Genomic DNA, 16,210 nt, shown 5'->3' with positions numbered 1-16,210 from the left:
TCTTTCTAAACTGAGCCAAGAAGCATTTTCCCTTTCCAGGGCTGTGCTTGAACAGCAGTTACTCTCGCTGGACAACTTCCATTAGTGTTAGAATGCACAGATTTCAGCATTATAACACACTTGGAATTCATACACATTACTAATAATAGGATAACCCTCTACACAAATACTAAACCCAACAATTTCAAGAAGGACTCTTGTAAAGGCATTTCTAAATAAATTCTGTTTGAATAACATCTGCATTACCAATTTCTGAGCAGTGTCCCACCACAGCAGATGTTTTCTCTTTTGATGGTTTGTGTGCAGGAAATTGGAGAAACTTTTCCTTTCAGTTTACAGTTCAGATCGTTGTCTCCAAGAGCAGCAGCAGGCCCCTAAGTCACTGCATCTCTAACCCCTCAACCCAACAACCCTCAACAGTTGGAAAGAGCCCTCTGGGATCTATTTAGGCACTGTCTGATGGCACACCATTTCTGCCAGCAACAACCAGCTCATTCTGTGCCACCTGCCCAGAGACAATGATTCAACTGTCAGCAAACTGTCAGAAAAGTGTAGGGCAAAAGGAAGTGGCAGATTATTTTTCTGATGCATTTCAGAGGGCAGTTCCCAAACTGTCCTATTTGCCTATCATTGTAAAGGAATGAAGGAACAACAACAACAAAAGTCAGTCACACTCCAAAAACAAATACAGTACAGAGACTGACAAAATCCTTACAGTTCTAGCATCAATTCAAAGCCTTTTGGTACCTAAGGGGAGCCTACAAACAGGAGGAGAGTCAACTCTTTGAAAGGGTAGATAACCACAGGACAAGAGGAAATGGTTTTAAGTTGAGGGAGGGAAGATTTAGGTTGGATGTCAGCGGGAAGTTCTTTACAGAGAGAGTGGTGAGGTGCTGGAACAGCTGCCCAGAGAGGTTGTGGATGCCCCGTCCATCCCTGGAGGTGTTCAAGGCCAGGTTGGATGGGGTCCTGGGCAGCCTGGTGTAGTATTAGATATGGTGGTTGGTGGCCTTGGATGCTGCAGGGGGGTTGGAGCTTGATGATCCTTGAAGTCCCTTCCAACCCACACCGTTCTACGATTCCATGAAAGTAGAGAAGATTCAGTTGAGAAGAAAGAATAGCAGAAGGACATTTACAAGAAACAGCACATAACTCAAATTTGATTGTTGCTAACAAAGATATCAAGTGAAGGGTCAATATCTGGACAGCATAAAGCATCTATTCTTTTATTTATCTTGTTGTTCAGAATTTTTTGTTGGTTGAAGAACAAAAATTTACCACTTCTGTTTTTCAGCAATGTCATTTAGAAGTGGTCTGCATTGTAAGCTATAGCTAAGAAATTTCCGCACTCTGAAAGGAAATTAAGCAGGATTTAGATAAAGTTGAGCCAGCTTTTTACAACTGGTTTACTTGGAAAACTTCTTGTCATGCCATCTGCTCCTTGTTAAGCTGATGCAAACTAATCATGCAGATCACCTGCAGGAATCATAGAATCATTAAGGTTGGAAAAGACCACTAAGATCACCAACCCCAACCCATCCCATCATGCCCACTGACCACGTCCCTCAGTGCCACATCTCCATGGTTCTTGAACACCTCCAAGGACAGTGATTCCACCACCTTTCTGGGCAATCTGTGCCATTATATAAGCACACTTTTGGGGATTTTTCCTAATATGCAATCTGAATGTCCCCTGGTGCAACCTGAGGCCATTACCTCCTGGCTCGCTTCCCTGTCACCGAGTTCTGAAACTGCTAAAACCAAGTGACATGAGCTGTAACCACACCGGTGAGGACAACCACCACTCACTGTCCTCATGCAGCACTGTTGGCAACTGAGATAGCAACATAGGAAACAGCAGCTTCCCATCCTACCTCCAACCCCATCGCAAGACAACAAGGTCAGAATGGGGTTTTTGACAGATCTTAGGCTCCCAGCTTCATTACCTTATAATAATGCTCCAGCAGGATTCGGACAACCCCTTCCACGCTCTCCACTTCCACAGGCTTCCTGGCAAACTGCAGCAGGTACTGCAAGGCATCTGCAGGCGAGGTGGCTTTACACAGGTCGACATGGAGCGCTGCTGACTTGCTGGGCTTGGTCAGCCGCAGTTTCTTAGCAGAGAGGTCCTCATGCTGCTGCTGTGGGCCAGAGACAGAGCAACACGATTCAGAAACACCATGCAAATCCTTCCCAGAGCAAACTGCTTCCTACAAAGGCAGCCTGAGGGAGTTCCTGCACCCCACCGCAGACACTGCCTTTTCCCTTGCCTGTCACAGAACAGTATCTATCCTGGAAGCACATTTCATAGAATCATTAAATGGCCTGGGTTAGAAAGGACCTCAAGGATCATCAAGCCCCAACCTCCCTGCAAGGCTGCCAACCTCCATATCTAATACTACACCAGGCTGCCCAGGACCCCATCCAACCTGGCCTGGAACACCTCCAGGGATGGATGGGGCATCCACAACCTCTCTGGGCAGCTGTTCCAGCACCTCACCACTCTCTCTCTAAAGAACTTCCCCCTGACATCCAACCTAAATCTTCCCTCCCTCAACTTAAAACCATTTCCTCTTGTCCTGTGGTTATCTACTCTTTCAAAGAGTTGACTTCCCTCCTGTTTGTAGGCTCCCTTTAGGTCATGGAAGGCTGCAATGAGGTCACCCCACAGCTTTCTTTTCTCCAGGCTAAACAAGCCCAGCTCCCTCATCCTGTCTTCTGTCTTTGTAGGGGAGGTGCTCCAGTCCCCTGATCATCTTTGTGACTCTCCTCTGGATCCTCTCCAACAGCTCCCTGTCTTCTTTGTACTGGCGGCCCCAGACCTGGACACAGTACTCCAGATAGGGCCTCACAAGGGCAGAGTATTGAGAGACAATCACCTCCTTGTCCCTGCTGGCCACCCTTCTCCTGATGGAGCCCAGGATACCATTTGCTTTCCAAGCTGCAAGGGCTCACTGCTGGCTCACATTCTGTTTTTCATCCATCAGGACCCCCACATCCTTCTCTGCAAGCCTAAGTTTCCTAGCCCACTGGGGCAGCTCCCACCCTCAAGTGAGCATTACATCTCCTCAAGTTGCTCTGCCCTTTTCAATCCCTTCTCCTACACCTTCCAGCCCTAAAAGAATTGCTGTTCTCTCCCTCCCCGAGCTGAGGCCACCACATCCCCCCCACATCTCCCCGAGGGCCTGCAGTAACCCGCCCCAAACCTGAGGCAGCCCCAACGCTCCCCTTTTCTAGGAAGCCACCCCTAGTTAGGCCCCAGGCTGCTACCACCGCCCTTCCCACACTCACCGAGGTCACCCTACAGAGCTCGGAGCCCTCCTCGCTCACCTGGACCACCTTGGTGAACTCCTCGTACACCCGCTTCTTCAGGTGTGCCGCCATGTCGCGGCCGCCGTACGCGCCCCTCCCCCCGCCGCCAAACCATAGAGTCGCCCTCTCGTGACGTTACGAACAGAGAGTACTCTCTTCCCAGCTGGAGGTTCCTCTCTATGGTCAGGAGGTCTGGGCTGGGAGGCCTCCTGTTGCCATGGGAACGCGCGCTGCGTTCAAGATGGCGGCTGCGGCCTGCTCCGCCTCGGGGTTGATGTCGTCACCCAGCGGGTGCGCTCGGGCTTGGTTTTCCTCATCAATACCCGCCGTACGAAGCCGAGTGTCAGCAGCTCCGAAGGGGGATGCCATCACACATACCCCAGCGAGTCTGCTCAGCTGCGGATTTATTATTTATTATTATTTGTGAGAACTGCTGGTGTTTCCCCTGGGTTTTTCCCAGGCCCATTAAAAGATAACGCAAAACCACACGGACACACAAAGAAGAGCCATTCCTCCTCTTCTCAGTTGCAACAAAATTCTTATTGTGTCATAGAACCACTAAAGATAGAAAAAACCTCTAGGATCCCCAAGCCCACTGACCACATCCCTCAGTGCCACATCCCACCCAAGCACCTCCAGCAGCAGTGACCCCTCATACACTCTCAGCTCCTCGAAAGATCATCTGCTCCAACTCCCCTGCAATGAACAGGGACACCTACAGCTCCACCAAGTTACTCAGAGCCCCATCCAGCCTGACCTTGCATGCCTCTGGGACATTAAAGGCAAGCTTTGTATTGGACATAGCCAAACACACAATGCAGCCTTCAAGTGTGTCTCCTTCAAGGAGAGGAGAAAGGGGCAGCAGCACCAAAGAGCCCCTATGACAGGTATCTGTCTAGAGGAAGTTAGGAATACAGCATGTAACATAGCCAGGGATAGCTGCATGTGGACATCTTAGGGACATAGTGATCTGTGAAGGGATTGGAGTAGAAAACTTTCCAACTTGTCTATCAGTGTCACCGGTATCAGCTAAAAAATCATAGAAACATAGAATACTCCGAGCTGGAAGGGACCCATAAGGATCATTGAGTTCAACTCCTGGCTCCACACATCACCACCCAAAGATCAGACCATTTGAGAGCATTGTAGAGGAAATACCTCCATAATAAAATTAACTGTGATGACTTTTGAACATCCCAGAGTTATTAAAATCATCTTAATGACCATCTTCAGTAAAAAAATACAAGACAAACAAACAAAATACCAACTTTGGAATACTCAGATTTTTTAAACACAGTGTAGGAACCAACTCATATTATGTTAAGAATAGCCTCTGGGGCCCCAGGCTTTCACTTCAGTAGCATTTGCTTCCAGTCAAATCACAAGGGGGTTTCCCTAAACTTATACATTTAAAAATAGTGTTGTGATAACAGTGAATGGCACAAGACGAAAGACTGAAATAGGGTGACATGAGAGAGAAGTATGTTTTTTTAGGTTACATCTCATCAGTGATTTTTACGTCTTCTTCATAAAACTGTAGAATCATAGAATATCCCCAGTTGGAAGGGGCCCGTAAAAGAGATAATAATAAGATCATAAGATCATTAAAGATCCAAACCTAAGTTGAGCAAGTATTTACACAGCTTTCACAGATTCCACTTGAAATGGTGCATATGTGATTTTTTTCATCAGAGAAGGTCATGCCTGGCAATACATGAGAAACAGTGAAGCATTAATCAGAAGAAAGATTTTATGTATTCCTCTCTTTTCTCTCAACAATACTTCAAAATCTGATGCTTTTCAAAGTTTTTTTTTTTTTTTTTTTTCAACATTGCAAATGTGAGCTAGCATTCAAAGGTTAGTCTGTGTGCTTTATAGACAGACCACTGTCTGTCTTTACCTAGAATAAATGTGTTGACCAGACTGCTGCACTCGGTACAGTATGAGAAATACTCAGTGAGGAGAAGGCTCTGAGAACAGCAGATTTGGGTGAATGGGTTCTGTATTTATGACTCAAAATAAGGCAGAGTACGAGAAACGTCCACGTATGGCTCCTAACCCTACTAGCAAGTCTGGACTCTGAGGTAGTAATTTATTACTGTTTCTAGTGAGAGACCAATTTTCTTTGCCCGTAAGAATTTGGCATATTCATTTCTTTTAGGTTGAGTGCAGTTTGCTCAACTTCAGGTCTGGCTCCCATTTCAAAACACATACCTTGGAAATTGTACAGTTAACTCTTAATGCCCAACAAAACAGCGGCTCTCAAATGTTCTTTAATTTGTCAAACAACCAAAGAAGAGACTTTTACGGGCCCACACGTTTCTTCCTGTCCCTGCAGTAGTCCAAGGCTTTGTCTTCACAGCCCAAGTTCATTTGTTTTGATAACTGGTTTCTTCCACTCTCCATCAAGAAAGGCAGTTTGCTACCACCATGTGAACTGGATTACGTGGAAGAAATCCTGTGATTTGAAGCGAAACCCTTTTTCAGCGACGTGAGCATGTAAGGAGATTTTGTACCCTTTGTCTTTCACGTCCATTTGAATGCAGTCCAGTAGATCATAAATACTTGGAGCTGCCTTCCAGGGGCCAAATTTCACCACGGATTTTTTATCCATGTCCAAGCTGTTCAAGGCATCCTGACACCTGGCCACATCTTCCTCCGTTTTGACAACACATATGATGACATTGGAGTAGCGGGACGCAACCGCTTCAGCCCGTGCGATGCGGATCATCAGCTCAATGTTCTCCCTGTAGTTGGGCACACGGGCCAGAAACTGCTTCCTTGCCACACGTTCCCCAAAAATCTGAGGGGAGTCCTCCAGCTGCTTGATTAAGGGTTCGATGTCATAGAACAAAGCCTCTTTGTAGACATCCTGGATGCACTGGGTGGGCACCTGGTTACTGCGCAGATATTCCAAAATGTATTTGAAGTAGGTCCCCGGCCTGTCAATGAAGATCCTCCCTTTTGAGTCTGTCCTGAGTTTGTGCTGGCTGGTGAACATCTCTGCCAGCTTGGAACCAGGGTGTTTCTTCAAGGTGCTCAGTGTCGTTGTGTACATCTCCCCACCGACATTCAGCTCCACGATTGGTGGCAACTATAGATTTCACAAGGGGACAAAAACCACATGTAAGACCATGTAAGACATTGGAGGCTGCCAACATGGAAGCATCAAGGAAAAAATACAATTGCATCTGGGAGCTCTCATGGCAGTGTAAAAAGCAGGATGACTTATAGAATCATAGTATCACCAAGGTTGGAAAAGACCTACAAGATCATCCAGTCCAACCATCCACCAATGACCAATAGTTCTCACTAAATCACGTCCCTCAACACAACATCTAAATGTTCCTTGAACACCACCAGGGTCGGTGACTCTACCACCTCCCTGGGCAGCCCATTCCAGCGCCTATCCACCCTCCCATGGAGGACAGGTGAGAACATCCACACCATGTATTGCTAAAAGCAGATGCAGGATATTTATATTTGGCCCTCATATCCAGATCAGCAGAAGCATGGATATTTTTGAATGGATTCATCTTCACCACACCTTTAGGACTTAGGAAAGGGTCATTTTGCTGGTATCTGAGATGGAGTGCAATATCTGTTTAATTGTGCATTTGAAGAAAATAATAGAATTATAGAATCATAGAATGGCTTAGGCTGGAAAGGACCTCAAAGATCATCTTGTACCAGCTCCTTCTGTTGCAGGCAGGGTTGCTGATCACTAGATCAAGCACTAGATCACGTTGCTCAGGATCCCATCTAGCCTGGCCTTGAACACCTGCAGGGACAGGGCAAAATACTTTGTGCAAATGATCTGGATTTAAGAACTAAGATTAACGTTTGGATTTTTATCTCTGTTTATTTTATTTCACTGTGCATTAATGCCACTGCTATTTGAAACATAAAAGGCCTGAATGCCCAGAGAGCTGAATCTGGAGTCACTTCTGATGATATTCCTGACTTAGTTCAGTATTTTAACAGCCATCTTTGCATTTTTGTAGCACTTGGGAGAGCAGGAGGAGAAGGAAGAAATGAGGCAGTTCTTTTCCCTCACTCTGCCAGTCCAGTAATGCAAGTCATATGCCTGGCTAGGACCGCACCTGCCACTGGGAAGGCTTGAGTCAATAAACAACCCTTTTCTCCAGGAGCTCACCTGTTCTTTCTTGGATCTGATCACACAGTGATCTGCTTCAGTGCTACCAGTCACATGCTTTAGCGTGTACCTAAGAGCTTAGCTGGATCCAACCCGTGGTGCCCTATGGGTACGTACCCACAGGACAAGATGACAAGAGCTGATCTCACTGTTACACCAGGACAAAGGGGAAGCTCCTGTTGCCCTCTCCCCTGTCTTTCCTTGTCCCTGCTTCTTACTTTGTGCCAGCTCTGCTTCTCCTTCATTTTAGCAAGCTGAAGTGGCTCACAGAGGATTTAACTAGCACCAGAGCTAGCAAAATAAGGGGACAGGAACAGACAACTCATAGTAGAGGGAGATTATGTCTTTTAAATGACAGCAAGCTATAAGGTTTAGCAGCAATGAGTTCACAATGTAGGGAAGCCAGGACACAACAGGAGATTCAGGACAAAGACCCAGCTGGAATATTGCTTTGCTCTGATGTAGGTGGTTTCATCTCCAGGGCAATTATTTGCACCAGGACCAAGAGAACATAAAACTATTCTGTCTGACAGTATCTAGTGATCTCTACCCACTAAAGAGCATGGCCCAAAGCTGCTTCTGCAGCAAAGCCTATCAGTTAGAAAATCTGCCATTAGTCCAAGTGATAACAACAGCTTCCCCTGTCAGGCATCGTTTGTCAGGAGGGTCTCATGCTTTTGAGCCTCTTTTTTTAAGATGCAAGGTCAAGGCAAACTAGTTAGTAATAGATCCAGGGGAGGAAAAGTGAAACGTTGTCTGATTTCTGATTTCTGCTCAGTAAAAGGCCCCTTGTCTTGTGGTTAACACTAATTTTCCTTAAAGCTAGAAAAACCACTGCTCCCAGCTGCTAATTCTGCACATCTTAAACACAGAGCAAATTACTCATCATTGGAGACCACTGAAAAACTCCTGAACACACAGCAGGCTTTTACTTAGGGATCTGGCAAATTAAAGTTAACATCAAATTAATTTCATAGTCTGCAAAGGAGAAAAATAACCAGTGAGGTTGTTTGCTGTAACTTTGTGTTCCTCCAAGGGACATTTCCTTGCTTTAACCAGGCTGGTGCAAACAGGTTGGAGTCAAACAGTTTTTCACCTAGAATTCCTGCCTTGCTCACACATCTGGCATGCCCCTGTGCCTTCAAAGTATCAGATAGGCAAAAAGAAGCGCTGTAACTAACCTAAAGGGGATGCTCTGATCCCAGAAGAAGGGGCCATACCCCCAAACCTGCACTGTACTCACCGTATGCAGGCTGCCAGTGACCTGTTTCCCGATGGGCTTGTGCTCCAAGGAAATGCTCATCTCTCCTCGTTGTGTTCCAGTCCTCTTTCAGCAGATTCTCCTTCAGTGGGTCAGGCTCTTGCCTAGCTGCTGCTCCTCAAACCCGAGATTGCCCCAAGTACAGCGTAGGCTGCAGGTGTGGCCAGAGGGGAGGGAGCAGCACGGAAGCGGAACTGTTTGCTCGTTAGTTTTCTTGCAATCAGCAAGCAGCAGGGCGGATTTGGGCTGGCTGCCATCACTCACTCACCTGCAGATGTCTGAGAGCTGAATCAGCCCTTCCAAAGGAGGCCCAGCTTTCCTGAGGAAGCCCACAACCTCTGCCTGAGTTGGATTAAAACCTTGTGCTGCCATTCAGCGAGACCTGGACAGGCTGAAGAGCTGGGCAGTAAGAAACCGGATGAGGTTCAACAAAAGCAAGTGTAGGGTCTTACACCTAGGGAGGAATAATTGCATGCACCAATACAGGCTGGGGGATGAGCTGCTGGAGAGGAGCTCTGCAGAGAGGGACCTGGGCGTCCTGGTGGACGACAGGTTGGCCATGAGCCAGCAGTGTGCCCTCGTGGCCAAAAAGGCCAATGGCACTCTGGGGTGCATTAAGAAGAGCGTGTCCAGCAGGTCGAGGGAGGTGATCCTCCCCCTCTACTCTGCCCTGGTAAGGCCTCATCTGGAGTACTGTGTCCAGTTCTGGGCTCCCCAGTACAAAAAAGACAGGGATCTCTTGGAAAGAGTCCAGCAGAGGGCCACAAAGATGGTGAAGGGCCTGGAGCATCTCCCCTATGAAGAAAGGCTGAGTGAACTGGGTCTGTTTAGCCTTGAGAAAAGACGACTGAGAGGGGACCTGATCCAGGTTTATAAATATCTGAGGTGTAGCGGCCGTAGTGGTGAGGCCAGTCTCTTTTCAGTGGTACGTGGAGACAGGGCGAGGGGAAACGGACATAAGCTGCAGCATAGGAAGTTTTGCACAAATGTGCGTAAGAACTTCTTCACGGTGAGGGTGACGGAGCACTGGAACAGGCTGCCCAGGGAGGTTGTGGAGTCTCCTTCTCTGGAGATATTCAAGTCTCGCCTGGACGCCTACCTGTGCGACCTGGTGTAGGGAACCTGCTTTGGCAGGGGGGTTGGTCTCGATGATCTCTAGAGGTCCCTTCCAACCCCTACAATTCTGTGATTCTGTGATTCTGTACACACTTTCAGTGCTTGTTAGCATCTGCATGCTGTTCTTTTAGTGATGTATGTCCAAAACCATCTCACCGATCCCACTGTTGTGCCTGGCAGTGTCAGAGCAAGGTGCAGGCCATACAAGCAAGGTGATGTTATTTTCTTCATTGCCAATGCAGTCTCCAGGCACTGAGTAATTTGTGCAGGGTAAATAAAATCAGTCCTGAATCTCCACTGATACAGATGGATAAAACCGTGTGGGCTTTGGGGCACACAAAGATTTCTCTGTCAGCTTCTCTTTCAGCTTACTTGTGTGTTTTTTTTTTTTCCAGTTTTATCTGTTTGTCTCATGAAAAACGTTCTCTCCTCAACCAGCCTTGCTGTCTTTCATTTCAGGCTGCTTCCTTTACTAGCAACAAAAGGGAAAAAGGGAAATAGTGTTGTGGTTTAAGCCCCAGGTGGCTGAGCACCCACTGGAAGCTAGAACTCGTGGACTGAGATAGAGTTATTTACTAAGATAGAGAAAAGGATAATAATTATCACAAATATTTGTATATATGAATGTATTTAACAAGTGACGCACAAGGAATTGCTCACCAGCCCCCAACTGGTGCCCAGATAGAAGAAGAGAGTGAGATCAACTCCCACCCCCTTCAAATGCATGATGTGATATGATATGGGATATCCCTTTGGCCAGTTTAAGTCGTCTCTCCTAGTTCTGTTCTCTCCCAGTTCCTTAGGCCCTTCACTGAGAATGGCCATGGCTCTGTTCAACACTGATTAGCAGCAATTAAAAACATTGGTGTGTCATCAACATTGCATTTCTCCTAGAAACAAAACATAGCATCATACAAAGAAAACAGTTCAATCCCAGCTGAAACTAAGACATCCTTCCAAAAAATCTTCATAGAATCATTTCATAGAATCATCAAGACTGGAAAAGACCTCTAAGATCATCTAGTACAAGCCCAACCCACCCCACCATGCTCACTATGTTTCTCAGTGCCACATCTCCACAGTTCTCGAACACCTCCAGGGAAGTTGATTCCACCACCTCCCTAAGCAGCCTCTTCCAGTACTTGATCATTTTTTTCTGAGAAGAAATTTTTCCTAATATCCAACCTGAATATCCCCTGGAGCAACTTGAGGCCATCACTTCTCTTTTTATCACTTTTACATGGATCCCCACCTCACCACTACCTCCTTTCAGGGATTTGTTGAGTGATAAGGTCTCCCCTGAGCCTCCTCTTCTCCAGACTGAACCATCCTAGTTCCCTCATCCACTCCCCATAAGACTGTGCTCCAGACCTTTCACAGGCTAGCTGCCCTTCTTCAGACACATCTTTAAAAATGAACACTTACTGAAAAAAAAGCTGGAAGATCTGAGTGTTCTTAGTCTTTAATTCCTGCAAATCCCATTCATTCATCTTGCTCATCCAAAAGTATCCTATGCATGACTGACAGAGGTGGAATCCATACTTTTTTGACATGGCATGTCTTCAGTGCTGGAGATGACAACCTTCTCTTTTGCAGCTGCAGAACTGGATGGATGGACAGAGTGTGGACAATTTCCCTGTACTACAACCAAAGGAGATTGGTGGTGGTTGAGAACAAACGTTCAATGCTGCAATGCAGATCCTTACCACAGCAGCACAAGGAATAGCTGCTAGCTGTCATCTATAGCTCTTCTACCCTACAAGGCCCACTACAGCCATTTCTTCAGTCTGATGGACATACCGGACAGGTTCCCCCACTCTCTCACTCCTTTTTTATATCCTGGACACTTTTGCTGGCATGCTATAGAACAAAGAATCGGCATTTTGAGATATTTGGCTGGAAGTTGCCACCTATGTGGAAAATCTGATTGTTATTATTCAGGCTTCTTCTGGAACTTCTTAATCCCACTTGCTTCAAGATGGCATTTTTCAGTCCTGCTATGTAAATTACTCCCAGTTGAAATTTTTTCTCTCTTTTTTGGTAAGGATTTGATTTAAAATGCCACAATCATCTGATCTAAGAAGGGGCCTCAGGAAAAGCTTTCTCACAGCCCAAGCCATTGGCATGCCACTACCTACCCATTGGGCCTTTGTGCCTTTCTTTTTGGCAGTCACATCAGAGATGGCAGTCTGGATTACTGGGACCACACATCTGATCTGTATGGTGTCCCAGCCATGGAAAGTTTTGCAGGGAGTCATCTCTCTGCATCAAAGCCCTCTGGGCCTGCACTAAGGGGAAACAGTCACTTTTGTAGTTCATCACTCCTCCTTTTACCCCATGGTCAAAGTGATGCTGAGTAAACCAGTGGGTGGGAAGCAAACACTGAAAGGCAAAAGTGAGATCATGGTTCTGGAGGGGGCTGGAGGGCTCTCAGCACTCCATGCTGCTGGTATCAGCTAACCCAGGCTGGTTCAAATTCCATTCTTCCCTTGGGAACGAAGTGAAAAGCCAAAAGCATGAATGTCTCCATAGCCTTGGGCAACCCTGTCCTGGGATTCCCACAACCCCATTGTGGCTCTTGCTCCGCACTCCCTGGGAGGCCTTGGCCATCACTGTGCTGTTTCTGGGACGTTAGTTGGCTTTCTCCCTTTGGGAAATGAAATTTGCTTTGTATTAAGCTAGAATTTCTACCCAGGGTCTCTGCTGGGCTTTATTGTTACCACTTGACTCAGATCCCTGAAATTCCTCATCCTTTCAGCCTCTGAAAGCTGTCTCTGATGCATTGATGGTCTTTTGGGGACCAACCTGCTTGCTGCTGAGCAGGAAAGGAAATCTCTGAGGAATTTTGCTGAGTAGATTGAGAAGAATCAGCAAGGTGCTGATCTGAGAACTTGGGAATCTGGGGGATAGCCAAGGGGGAAACAAGATGTGGTGGTGGGTAAAGGTCCTGGTGTTTGTTTTCTGTAGTTGCCATTGTCTTCCATCTAGAAGAACACTGGTGCTTTTCGTATAAATGGAGCGAGCTAGAAGGAGAAATGGAATTGCTGTGGTTTTTGGGGCACCCTATGAATGGGGAGAAATTAGCCAGCAGGATGGCAAGAAGCTCGAAGTGCTGCTATAACCAGCAGCTGTGTCACCTTTATAGACCCCTTCCTCTTCTCGTAGAGAAGGTCACCATGACCAATTGGAGAGGCTGGCTGCCAAAATGGGCCATGGAACCTGAGGAGGACGAGCAACAGGGTCCATGAGATGTTCTCCATTCCTCTACTGGCTCCATGCACACAATAATGCTTCAAGCCTCTTGCCTATTCTTGGAGTGGCTTCTTTCTCTGACATTGCTTTTGTAGACATTTCAAAAATAGGTCTCCTTCTGTCCCCATCTCCAAGGACATCTCCAAGAGTGCAAGCTCTTACAGGCTTCCTTCCATTGCTGAAAAGGATTACTCTGTACCCGCTCCATGTGCAAACAACCGTGATAGTCACAAGAATAGATTTATTACAAGCTAAGAACTTTGTGCCTGCTGAAGAATGAGTAACTTGACAATGGCTTTGTGGGGAATAAATTTGTATTTTTGAAAATTGTATAAATATGTAGATAACAATGCACTGGAACAGATTTATGCTGGTAAATGCATCAGATTGGAAAACAGCATTGTCCATACAAGTGTTTTTAACAGATTTATTAGCACACTGGATTGGCAGCTTCTGTTTGTGAGAGTTGGATCAACAACATTCATATTTGGGTTTTGTGCCCCAGTACAAGTAAAAACATTAAATCCAATGGGGAAAAAAAAAAAAAAAAGAATTAAATGGCTACAGAAAGCAGCTGCTAAATCAGAAAGGGAAATGAGAAGCTTGGGGAAATGTGGGGAAACAGCTGAGAGGGAGCACAGAGCAGCTCCTATTTGTCTTTTATTTTCTTGTTTCTGACATCTTAGTTTCTTGAGGAGATAAAGCCACTTAGCTTAGGTCCATTTGCCTGGGACATGGAGGCAATGATCCAGATCTGATCTCCATCCTCTGTGTCATATTACAGCCACTAGTGTTATTCCTGCTGGGAGTGAGGATAAATTGGTGTAAAGGGCCCCCACCTGCTCCAAGGGGTCTCAGTGGAGGAGATTCCTGTGGAAAGCTGGGGAACAAGCCAGGTAATGTTAAACAGCAGTAATGGGCTGGCAAAGAGGAGAGGCACAGCTATTCTAAACTCTTATTTGGACACTATTTACTACCATCTCATCACTTTTCCTTTGAGAAAAGCTCCTGTGTACAGCCGGTGTTACAGGGCTTCTGAAACAGATCCCAGCATTGGAGCAGCATTACCTACCAAGGTTCCTGTCGAGGCAGCTTGCCCCAGATCTTGCCTTGCTTTCCCATCTCTTCACAGTCTTCACTTCTCCATGAGTTTGATATGGCTCTACCATATTCTGCACCCTGCACGGACACACCCTGGACATTTGCTAAGTACAGCCATTAATTTCCAGCATGGGGAAACTTGAATGTAGGCAAACTTCTAGCCTAGCAGGATGAGGCATAGCACTGCCAAAAAGCAAATCCAGCAGCAGTTGCTATAGATCTGCTGAGAAATTGCACCACTGTAGCTGGGCAGGAGGCTCTGCACTTCGGAGCTACTCCAAAGTCAGCCATCCACTGTGCAAACACCACAAGCACTTCCACCCAGGACCTTCTAGCCATTTAGCTGCTCCACCCAGCTCTGTGTGCCTGTGTGGCTTCAGCATGTGTCTTTGGACAGGCCCCAGGACACCAAAAGCCAAGACAGTTGAGTACCTCCATTCATTACCAGTGAATGAATGGGGATAGGCATACCCAGAGTACAGCCTCAACCACTCATATTCCCATCTGGTAAAACACCCAACAAGCCATCTCTGTCCACGTTCCTAAGAAACATTAATCTCCTGATCATCATGCCCATTGACTTCTTTCTTCTTTTTATATCACATTCAAATTGGCTCGTAGACTTTCTTGGAGCAAGAAGCCAAACTAGATGCAACCGTGCTCCCTTCTTTCTCTCTATCCTCATGTCCTTGATGTGCCTTCATGAAAGGTGTGGGCAGAGCTGAATTCCAAAATTCCCAGCTCTTTCTCATCCAGTGACCCTATTAAACATATTGGCATGGATCTAGTTAGCTGGATCTTGAGGGACTTTGTCTTGTTTCCAGTCTAAGTTCAGGCTAATGCTGTCTGTCTAGCCAGGAAAGGGACAATCTGCAGAAAAGAAGAGCATTCTGGTGTAGTCTATGGAGAAAGGCAACCCAGCCAGTGGGTTTATGCCTGATTTCATGGAGGCTACAGCTTACTTCTTCCCAGTGGTGGAAGAGAGGAAACATGGGAGTGGTAATGGAAAAGCAAGGTTGAGAGAAAAGACCATGTTCTGCAAATTAGGCACACAGAAATAAGGAAAGAAAGAGAAAACAGACTTTGGCTGTGTACCTTTGGGATACTCTGTGACTGCATCTTCAGTCAAGAGGAAATCCTTGGGTATCCACTGTGGAAATAAGCTCCTGGGGTGCTAGGAAAAAGGATCTGGTGAGGAAGCCATGCTTGCTGTCCTCGTCAGCTCCATACTCAGTGGCTCCCACTAAGTTGGCAAATTAGAGAACTAGGCAGTCACCAGCCACATGAAATTCAATAAGAGCAAGAGCTAGATTCTGCACCTGGGACAGGGCAGCCCTGGCTCTATGTGCAGACTGGAGAACGAGAGTCTGGAGAGCAGCCCCACAGAAAGTGATCTGAGGGTTCTTGTTGACAGCAAGTTGAGTCTATCTCACACATGGAAGAAAGAGATGTAAATCGTTCAAGATTTGCTCATTTTTTATTACATGATAGCAGCTCAGATTGGGTAGAAGAGGGGTATTTCCCAATGTTCACAGTTACAAAAATACCTCATGCCTACAATCTAATAAGAGATAAGCTCTGGTTCTATACACTCTTGCCCTTTTTCTCTGATGGGTGCCTGGGAACAATTTCACAGCAGTTTGTAGATACCTTATTTTGTCCTTGGGTAGTACCAGGCCTCTTACAGGAAATGTCTCTCCCTGAGGAACCCCAGTAGAGCAGGATGCACGAGAGCACATGCAGCACAAACAGAACCCACAGCTCCAAGCGCAGTTGCAATCCTCTTTCCACAGATGCTGTCAGATCTCTGTTTTCTTTAATCAAAACTGAAATCTGATAGAGTAGCAGGGTTTGTTCAACCAAAACATCTGTGTTTCAGCAGTTGGATTTCTTTTCAAGAGGCCCAGAGAGGCATGGGGATGACTCCCTCTAGTGCCCAGTTCAGTAGCACTTTTCCAGAGCGATGGATCTGGGAGGGGAGTCACCTCTGGGGGGCACAGCCTGTGCAAAGA

At 46.4% G+C, this 16,210-nt stretch overlaps 2 protein-coding genes across 3 annotated transcripts in view; both read right to left on the bottom strand.

Moving 5' to 3' along the window:
* The window catches only part of INTS4 (integrator complex subunit 4), a 33,621-nt gene extending 30,138 nt beyond the window's left edge, over nucleotides 1–3,483 (bottom strand). Inside the window, exons 1-2 of one of the 2 annotated variants that reach the window (XM_010706156.4) lie at nucleotides 3,331–3,483; nucleotides 1,947–2,141 (exon numbers count right to left, since the gene is read on the bottom strand). In XM_010706156.4, coding sequence (XP_010704458.1) covers nucleotides 1,947–2,141; nucleotides 3,331–3,384 — 249 coding nt within the window. In that variant the 5' untranslated portion in view covers nucleotides 3,385–3,483. Of the gene's footprint in view, nucleotides 1–1,946; nucleotides 2,142–3,291 lie in introns of both variants that reach the window. The other variant, XM_010706157.4, reaches the window with a different exon arrangement.
* Nucleotides 3,484–4,580: 1,097 nt separating this feature from the next.
* KCTD14 (potassium channel tetramerization domain containing 14) lies at nucleotides 4,581–8,920 on the bottom strand. Its single transcript, XM_003203560.5, has 2 exons — nucleotides 8,712–8,920; nucleotides 4,581–6,406 (listed from the first exon to the last, which is right to left on the bottom strand). Exons 1-2 carry the CDS (start codon nucleotides 8,769–8,771, stop codon nucleotides 5,735–5,737), a joined length of 732 nt encoding a protein of 243 aa, XP_003203608.1. The 5' UTR covers nucleotides 8,772–8,920; the 3' UTR covers nucleotides 4,581–5,734.
* Between the last annotated feature and the right edge of the window lie 7,290 nt (nucleotides 8,921–16,210).

The sequence above is a fragment of the Meleagris gallopavo genome, chromosome 1 (genome assembly GCF_905368555.1).
Source record: "Meleagris gallopavo chromosome 1, MGAL_WU_HG_1.1, whole genome shotgun sequence".
Classification (NCBI taxonomy): Eukaryota; Metazoa; Chordata; class Aves; order Galliformes; family Phasianidae; genus Meleagris; species Meleagris gallopavo.
Note: the sequence above shows the minus strand (reverse complement) of the source record. Positions and strands in the feature narration are given on the sequence as shown.